At 37.2% G+C, this 10,177-nt stretch overlaps 1 protein-coding gene across 1 annotated transcript; it reads left to right on the top strand.

Annotated features, from left to right (window-relative positions):
* The first annotated feature begins 452 nt into the window (after window positions 1-452).
* Window positions 453-9,873, top strand: LOC144606883 (palmitoyl-protein thioesterase 1-like). Its single transcript, XM_078423340.1, has 9 exons — window positions 453-571; window positions 1,116-1,222; window positions 4,324-4,451; window positions 4,634-4,704; window positions 5,651-5,753; window positions 6,124-6,214; window positions 6,516-6,614; window positions 7,429-7,500; window positions 8,457-9,873. Exons 1-9 carry the CDS (start codon window positions 568-570, stop codon window positions 8,577-8,579), a joined length of 798 nt encoding a protein of 265 aa, XP_078279466.1. The 5' UTR covers window positions 453-567; the 3' UTR covers window positions 8,580-9,873.
* The last annotated feature ends 304 nt before the right edge of the window (window positions 9,874-10,177 follow it).

Below are 10,177 nucleotides of genomic sequence, written 5' to 3'. Positions count from 1 at the left end.
AAAAAGGCAGAAGAGCTATATCAAATAAATTTATCAAGCTTAAAAAAAGTAAAACTCCTGATCTAGATAGATTGCATCTATGTGGAATGTGGCTACACTAACATTCATTGCGGGTCAGGAAATTCCTGGGATTGCTTCTTCTACCAGTTTGATGAAATGCAAGTTAAGTTCTTTACAACAGTCAGATCTCTCCAATGTACCACAACTACTATTCCCATGCCTTCGCACAGCCTCAGCACACCGCCATCGCAGGACCAATTCGTTTGAAGTATTTATAACATGATTATAAATGCCATAAAAATACGTTTACCATCGCCAATTCTCTGCTTGTTAAATACAAATGCATCTTGTAACGGCACAACCGGAGTACTAGATTCAACGGATTGAAGCCATTCGTGGCCACTCGGTGGAGACTACATCACGTGATTTGAATCATGTGACTTGGGCAAAATGGTTGTACACGGAGGGACGTTGTCGCTGCTGCTCTTCTGCTCCGTCCTGGAAGCATTACCATGGCAAACAGTCCGCAACAGCACGCAGCCGCCTCCCGTGATCATTTGGCACGGCATGGGTGAGTACAAGGAGACAAAATATCAAAGATATTGACAATTAAATATATTCAATTGATTGATCTGATGTTTCTGTCCCTCTTTGGTGGCAGAATCGTCGATGCTTTATATTGATGTGCAACTCATAAACAGTTAATTCAGAATTATTTAAAACGTCAATTGGAACAATTCAGTGTTTGGTGTAGTATTCTCTTGCACTATGCACTATGTTCCCATTGCACTATGTTCAAGCTTTGAGATCACGAAATATAGAAGTGAAAGTTGTTAGGACGCTCACGGGAAAATCATTCTAAATACGCCTTTATTAAAATTATGCAAATATTTTGTGCCGTAACTTGGAAACATAAATATTCAAATTCAATAAACCATTGTCTAGTGTTTTACCCTTGTTTTTATATTCTGATGTAACTCAAAGAAAGTACTGATTCTTAAAAATCAATTGATCACTTTTATGAAAGAAGAAAATGATTATGCTATTGTTAAGGTTTTTATATTGTGGTGATTACTATCTTTTTATTACAATCCTGTACAATTTACTCATTTTAGGTGACAGTTGTTGTAAAGAACTTACCTTGCATTTCATCAAACTGGTGAAAGAAGCAATCCCAGGAATTTATGTCTTGTCTTTGCAAATTGGAAACAGTATTGAGGAGGTGCGTGTGAGGAAAAAATGTAATGATAACAACTGAACCAACTTTTTAAATGTGGTTGTTTTGTGCTCTTAATTACCATGTAGCTGTTTTATTTTTTTGAATGGTTTGCACCAAAAATGATACTGAACAGAGCCGACATGGATTTATGAAAAGAAAATCATGTTTGACTATTCTATTGGAATAGTTTGATTTATCTAAAAGAATAGATTGTGAAAATGGTGGATGGGGTGTATTTAAATTCTATGCCTTTGACTCCTTTTTAAAGCATACCTTAAAATCTGCCATTTAAACTACAGTTTAGGTGGTCCACTCTAATAACTTCCTCTATATTGTCAAATTTTGTTTGGTAATGCACCTGTGAAGTATTCTGAAACAGTTAATTATGTTAAAGGCACTACATAAGTAAAATATGTATTGTACTGGATATTGTAGTTATTAGCTGTAATGAAGACTGCCTATATTTCTTTAGAAAATAAAACAAAGTGTTGGAGGTATGCAATGGATCAGGCAGCATCTGCGGAGGGAATAGATAAATAATAGACAGTTTTGAATCACGACCTTTCAGACTGCATCTAAGGTTTTTGTGTCTATATTTCTTTTAAAGACGTTTATAGACCTCCCTGGTGATTGGGTGGCTGTAATGCATAATGAGATAGATAAGATTTGGGCTAATTCATTTCCCTCCTTTCCTAACCCATTGAGTAACGTGACATTTACATTTTGTTTCATCAATGTCATTTGGAAGTAAATACTTGAGTGCATGTAGGTTAGGACTTTTGCTCCCAGACTATGTTTTTTTTAAACAAATAATGGTGCTAAAAATTTGAATGTTGTCTGAAAATATCCCATAACACACATTCACTTCTCTTGGTTTAATTTTAGGATAGGGAATAATGCTGAAGATGCAATCAGGCTGAAAATTTGGCAGATAAAACAATTTTTGTTTTATATATCCTCTTTTAAAGTTCTGTTTTATGTTAACTTTCTGCAAACCATGATTCCACACTGAAAACCCACCACTTCCACCACCACCAAATATGACTACCAGTAAATGTTTTCTTCATGGTTGCTTTGGCTAGTTACATTGATTGCCCTGTTTTTATTAATCTATATAGTTATTTTTGCAGGTTTGTGATTGGAGATCAATGTGGCAAAGACTAATACTCTTGAATCTTTCAACCATATTTGCACAAATCTGAGGCGTGGGCTGGTAATGAAAAACATAACCATTGCATTATAAATTTATTTAGTTGGTCTACAACATAACCCTAAAGTATGCAACCAGAGAGCAGCTAATGCTACAGTCCAAGGAGTGAAGCTGTGAACACATCTATGTGGTTCACCACATACAGTGCCTTCCATAATGTTTGGACCAAAGACCCATCATTTATTTATTTGCCTCTGTACTCCACAATTTGAGATTTGTAATAGAAAAAATCACATATGGTTAAAGTGCACATTGTCAGATTTTAATAAAGGCCATTTTTATACATTTTGGTTTCATGTAGAAATTACAGCTGTGTTTATACATAGTCCCCCCATTTCGGGGCACCATAATGTTTGGGACACATGGCTTCACGGGTGTTTGTAATTGCTCAGGTGTGTTTAATTGCCTCCTCAATGCAGGTCTTTCCATCACCTTTGGAAACTTTTATTGCTGTTTATCAACATGAGGACCATAGTTGTGCCAATGAAAGTCAAAGAAGCCATTATGAGACTGAGAAACAAGAATAACATTGTTAGAGACACCAGCTAAACCTTTGGCTTACCAAAATCATTAAGAAGAAAGAAAGCACTGGTAAGCTTATTAATCGCCAAAGGACTGGCAGGCCAAGGAAGACCTCCACAGCTGATGACAGAAGAATTCTCTCTAGAATCAAGAATAGTCCCCAAACACCTGTCCGACAGATCAGAAACACTCTTCAGGTGTCGGGTGTGGATTTGTCAGTGACAACTGTCGGCAGATGAAATTCATGATTAGAAATAGAGGCAACACTGCAAGATGCAAACCACTGTTTGGTCGCAAAAATAGGATGGCCAGGTTACAGTTTGCCAAGAAGTACTTTAAAGAGCAACCACAGTTCTGGAAAAAGGTCTTGTGGACAGATGAGACGAAGGACGAAGATTAACTTATATCAGAGTGATGGTAAGAGCAAAGTATGGAGGAGAGAAGGAACTGTCCAAGATCCAAAGCATACCACTTCATCGGTGAAACATGGTGGGGGGAGGGGGGTGTTATGGCCTGGGCATGTATGGCTGCTGAAGGTACTGGCTCACTTATCTTCATTGATGCTACAACTGCTGATGGTAGTAGCATAATGAATTCTGAAGTGTGTAGACACATCCTATCTGCTCAAGTTCAAACAAATGCCTCAAAACTCATTGGCCGGTTGTTCATTCTACTGCAAAACAATGATCCCAAACATACTGCTAAAGCGAAAAAAGGGTTTTTCAAAGCACCCGATCTGAACCCAATTGAGCATGCCTTTTATATGCTAAAGAGAAAATTGAAGGGGACTAGCCCTTGGCTGCAAGATGGCTGCAATACAGGCCTGGCAGAGCATCATCAGAGAAGACACCCAACAACTGGTGATGTCCATGAATCACAGACGTCAAGCAGTAATTGCATGCAAAGGAAATGCCACAAAATACTAAACATGACTACTTTCATTTACATTACATAGTTGTGTCCCAAACATTATGGTGACCTGAAATGGGGGGACTATGTATAAACACTGCTGTAATTTCTACATGGTGAAACCAAAATGTATAAAAATGGCCTTTATTAAAATCAGACAATGTGCACGTTAACCACATGTGATTTTTTTCTATTACAAATCTCAAATTGTGGAGTACAGAGGCAAATAAATGATGGGTCTTTATCCCAAACATTATGGAGGGCACTGTAGGTTCATAGTATTTTATTAAGGTAAAAATGAAGTGGATGTTGCAAGATTAACACAATTTAGACATGTGTATTATGTTAATTATTAAATGATTAAAAATTAAACAGCCAAGTTTCAAAAATCAAAAACCTGGTCTAGACTTGTTAATTATACAATTCCTCAAAGTTGATATGTATTAGGAAACTTTCTTTTTAGGACATTAAGAACGGTTACTTCATGAATGTAAATGATCAAGTAGAGTTGGTGTGTAATATATTATCCAAGGACAGGAAGCTGAAGAATGGATACAATGCAATGGGCTTCTCTCAAGGTGGCCAGTTTATGTAAGTGAACAATAGGACCATTGCGTTGGAAAAAATGTCATTTGTAGAATGTATTCATATTCCAAAGTATTTTGTGCCAATTAATACAGTTTTGTAAAATGTAGTTAAATAAGGGGCATTTTATAGTTGGCTGCTCAGTTGGCAGATGCAATTCTCTCATCATGATTCTGTATCCATTACAGAAGAGCTGTAGCACAGAGGTGCCCTTCTCCTCCTATGATTAATCTTATCACATTTGGAAGTCAGCATCAAGGTAACATTTACCCCTTTGTTCTATTGTAAGGACTTATCTGCCAAGCTACACTGACTTCCCACACTCGACAAGGCCCACCCCATTCTGCTTCCTAAACCATTCTCATATTTTCCATTACCATCCCTCAAAAGTTACTGCAGGAAGCAGAAACAAAGGTGCATTATTGTGACTAAAAGAAATTGATAATGGTATTCCAAAGTTAACTTCAGTAATTCCATTCAGCAATTAAATTGGGAGAAACACCCTTCTTGAAATTTCGTTTTATCGAGATCAATCACTGCCTAGAAACTAAATGCATTCCAGTGATGTACTCTAATCAAGAATGTTCTCCTCTCTATTTGTTATATCTCTCCAAAATTGTCGTGGCATTTGAACACGGACTACAAAATTTAAAATTAAACTAAAATATTTAGATGAAGCATAAGGTCATATGATCATACCGAATGGAAACAGGCCATATGGCCCAACTCTGCCATGGCGACCATTGGACACCCTTCCATATTATTCCCTTCTCCAGCACTTGGCCCATAGCCTTTTGTCTAAGCGATTTCAAGTCCTCATCTATCAGGGTCTGTGCTTCATCCACTCTCTCAGGCAGTGCACTCCAGCAGGCAAGATGAGTTAGAACAGATCTGGAACCAAACATGCAATCATTACAGCAAATCATATTGAATGTACCAAAAGCCTGAGCCTGCAGATTTCACATTGTATCAAAGTTTTTATTAACAAGGAGAACAAATTCTGTACTTTCATTTAGATTTGATTATTTTATCTCTTGCACCTGCCTCCCCCCACCTTCATTTTCACCACTCGGAGTGTATGGAATTGATGGCGTATTGCATCAACGTTTTTATGAACAATGAAAAAAAATCAGATCTTTCATTTAGATTAAATTATCATTCTATCTCTTGCACCTTTCTCTCCCCACCTTCATTTCCACCATGAGGAGTGTATGGTTTACCCCGCTGTCCTGGAGAAAGTTCTAAATTCTGCAATTGGATAAGGAAATTGCTGAACTTTGGTGCTTACAGAAACTCCATTCAAAAGCAGTGAGTACCAACACTTATGTTTGAAGATATTTCCATCTTGCACATTTCATGAATTGCCTGACTAGTCGAAATTGAGGCAAAATTGAGACAGTAAATATATTTTTGTGCACGTATGCCCTTGTCTTTTCCAGTGGTTTGGAAGAGAATCACTGCAGATTTCTCTTCTAGAACATCACATTTTCTAAACTGCAGTTTTGGTTCTATACTCTAACTTTGTGTATCTTTAGTTTAGAGATACGGCATGGAAACAGCCCCATCTGCCACCGAGTCCTTGCCAACCTTCAATCACCTGTCAACACTAGTTCTGTTATCTCACTTTGAATCCTTTGATGTGTATCTTTTCTTCATTTTTATATGGCTTTCTTACTAGTTTGGTGCAGGCAGAATACTGGCATGATCCTTTGAATGAAGAACTTTACAGGAGCAAAAGTGTTTTCTTGGCAGACATTAATCAAGAAAGGGTATGTAGTCAATATTATTTAATTATTTTGCTTCACGTTGGAAATTCCAAGTTGTGAACTCTATCCATTAAATGTATCCAGCCACCATTACGACACACTTTGTATCTAATCATTTTTGTCTAGCACTGTGTTCCCTCTTGTATCACAGACTATCAATTTTGCTGTTGGTTTTGAGCATTGTTATATAGTAGCAACTGAGTTTCAATATGCAGAGGAAACTACTGTAGATATCAGATGATATTTAAATCTGTGGTTTAAATGTTCTTTTGGGAATGTAACTGCAACCAATATTGTGTTGCAGGTCATCAATGAAAGCTATAAAGAAAATCTGCTGAAATTAAAAACGTTTGTAATGATAAAATTCTTGAACGATTCTATGGTTGACCCCATTGATTCGGAGGTGAGAATGCAATGTTTTGATTCTCTATTTTTAATGGCATTTTTTGGTATTAATAGTTGCAGTTGTATAAAGTTATATAAAAAGCTGCTTTTAGGACTTTCTTGTTCATATGGATTTGACTGTAATATCAGCTACACCTCTTCCCATCTCTGCATGAGCATTTAAATAATCCACCATCTGCTCCCTTATCTTTTTGAACTGTAGTTTATGTGGAATATATGTGTCATTGACAGAGAAGGAAACCCATGACCTATTGTCTCTCCAGTTACAGGAAACGGCTACCTCCTCCAGCCTGGAAAGGGACTAGGGAGAGAGATGAGATCTCTTGTGGTCCACTGTACTCTTGCCTGTATCCTTGGCAGCTTCGGACAGCGTTAAGAATCTGTTCAGTTAAGAACTAAATTAATCAGAAAAACAAAGGTGGCTATTTCTGGATAAAGTTACTGGGAAATCTAACAAGCACAAGGATTGATGGTAGTTCAGAATTCAGCAACAACAAACCAATATATCGATTAAGAAAGGTGGAAAATTCATATGAGAGTAATTTCACTTTCCATAGAGGTAGTGAAATGACAGTTCATCAAACTGATTATTGGGATGGATGAACTGTCATATAAAAAAAGGTTGAGTCCTTTCCACCTGAGTATTGAGTGAAGCTCCTAATTTCTACTCCTACTCCACTCCTAATTTTCTGCAGGCTCCTGTTAAAGTGAAACTGAATAATTTTAAATCATTGTTTCAAAATTCAAGCAGCATCGCAAGCTGTACAGTGCTTTATATGACACAAAATTTATCATTCTGAATTCTGTTCCAGTGGTTTGGTTTCTATAAAGCTGGCCAGGCCAAGGACACGTACACATTGCAAGAGAGTGCCCTTTATCAGGAGGTAAAATTAAATTTTATTTGTAATTTCCCTTTTTCTATAATATACAAAGTTAATTGTTAATTCGTTTTTTAATTGATAGGATTTGTTTTGCTGTCAAAGCCACAATTTAATACACTCAGTGTGCTGAACCATTTTGATTTGCTTCAGTCTTTGTAGCAAAAATTAGATTTTGAGTGCAATGGTTTATGACTTGGCAGTGAGTAAGGAACAATGACATGTTTCAGAAGTATGTGACTTGGTGAATTTGCACATGGTGGCATTCCCATGTGTGTGCTACCTATGCTCTTCCAGGTGGTAAAGATTTCAAATTTTGATGTAATCAAATGTAAGATGGTGTGCCAGAGGAAGGGAAAGTTAATTGTTAAAATAGAGACTGGGGTTCCCATCAAGTGGGGGGTTTGACCTGGATGATGGTTTGCAACACGTTCATCTAGGCTGTGGAGTGTGTTCCAATACTTTTGTATTCTGATAGAAAGGTTTTGGGGAGTTCAGGGCAGGAACTCTTGGCGTCTGACTTGCTCAGTTGGCCAGAGTATTTATGACGGGCCAAATGAAGATTCTGGGATGTGGCAATGCTAATATGCAGGTCTAAAACACTGCTGTTTTTCTGCATCCCCCCATTTCAATTGTTGTTATATTCTGATAGGAATCTCAGCAATCAAACTAGTTCTACCAAAATTTGGCTAGATGGGGTCCAGATTCAGTTGTTGGTGTGCACTATATTTCATGATCTCAACTGAAGAAATGGTGAGGTGGTCAGCTTGCCTGCTTTAGATCATTGTTTAGCAACCATTGGTGGAAACACCAGTTGTGCGAGAATAATTTATGGCTTGGATAAAACAGAACCTTTGGGAGACAGGAATGGTGGCCAGATGAGCAATTTACCAGAAGTCACCAAAACGGCAAGAAATGAGTGTTGAATAGAAAATCAGTGAAAATGTTTATTTTGTTTCCAGGATCGATTGGGGTTGAAGGCAATGGACAAACTGAACAAACTGGAATTTCTAAGCGTGGATGGGGATCACCTTCAATTCTCACAGGAATGGTTCATCACTCATATAGTTCCTTACCTAAAATGATCTTGTTAACGCTGCAGCAGCTGAACTAATCGTTTTGGCCTAAATCAATGCATCTATTTCCTTGCAATATAAATTCTATAAAGACTAATTCACTCAAAATATAATTGTTCAAACATAATTCATCCTTGTGACCATTCTATGAAGACAATACCTTTTTTTGCCTAAAGGGGATAAATTCTGTACACAGCTTCCTTATAAGGTGATGAGGTTTGTCTTGAACCCTTATTTTATAATGTAAAAATCACACCTGAGACAATTTGATTGACAAACCTCAATCCCACATAAACCCTCTTCATCTTGTCTGTTTGTCCAAGTCCACTGAAGGAAAGGTCAGCCTGTTCGAGGATTTGACCATCGTCTCACACAGATGTTTTGATTAGAAATACTCTGAGTTTCTCAGCAGTTTGAAAAGCTGCTGATCGGTTGTTGCTCAGCAATGACTTGAATATTAACATTTTGGAAGGCTCGGTAAAGTTGCTAGGTGCTTTTTCTGTAGATTTGTGAGTTCTATAGACCGGCTAAACACAGGTTCAGAGGAAGTTCCCAGTTCTCTTAACTGGTTTCCATTTGAAAAGTTCATTTAAAAAACCTTTGGTTGGGCTGTAACCCCTGCTTTCCCTCTCTTTGTCCTTCCCCTACCCTAGTTTCACCATCCTCCTGATTAATTTTACTGTTGTATGCCTCATTGTCACCTTCCCTACAGCCAACAATGAACCATTCTACATTTCCCTGATCAGCGTCTGCTTTGATCTGTCATTTTCACACCTTTCCCTTCAACATGTCTAATTTCCCTCCCCTGACTCTCAGTGTGAAGAAGGGTCTTGACGCGAAACGCCACCCATTTTTTCACTCCAGAGATGCTCCCTGTCCCGCTTGGTCAATGTTTGGATGTGACAAGACCACACAATCAAAACAGATTTTTGAACCCTTTAATATTAGGTTTATGTGAAATTTTACTTACGCTTTCTTAAATGGCAGTGTACATTAACATTTGCTGTAAACTGCTGAGATACCAATCACTAATTGCAAATTTTGCATCTGAGATGTTGTGAACATTATGTACATTGTATTATAAAATGTGCATAAAATGCTGAAATTGCCACCATTTCTCTGTTAAGGCGTTGCATAGTGATAAGTAATGTTTTAAATTTTGGAATTGCCTTGACTCATCTTTAAGATTAGTGTTTTCAAAAGCTTCACTGCATTTCAAAATGATTACATAAGGCATGCATGTAAATTTTCATTATTTTCTTTCAACTGTTGTTTTAAATAAAATCCCATTTTCATTTTGAAACTCATCTGCCTTTGTTTATTCAAATCACAATGTGGAATTATTTTATAGACACTTCTAGCTCCTAGAATATAGGGTTGCAGGTGTGGTGTGACTGAGAGACCAATAAAAAGTATACACTTTTTAATGAAGCTACCTTTTAGTAGCAAGAACACGCTGTGGCAATATATACTTAACATTACTATTTTAAACATGGATTTCGTCCTGCTATTTCCATTTTAATTTCATATTTTGTTTCTACCAGGAACAAATGTATCGGAAAAGCCACCATGTGTAAATGTATGTGAAATAGAGAGAATGTAGGATT

The sequence above is a fragment of the Rhinoraja longicauda genome, chromosome 27 (assembly GCF_053455715.1).
Source record: "Rhinoraja longicauda isolate Sanriku21f chromosome 27, sRhiLon1.1, whole genome shotgun sequence".
NCBI classification, from domain to species: domain Eukaryota; kingdom Metazoa; phylum Chordata; class Chondrichthyes; order Rajiformes; family Arhynchobatidae; genus Rhinoraja; species Rhinoraja longicauda.
This window is presented reverse-complemented; position numbering and strand designations above follow the sequence as displayed.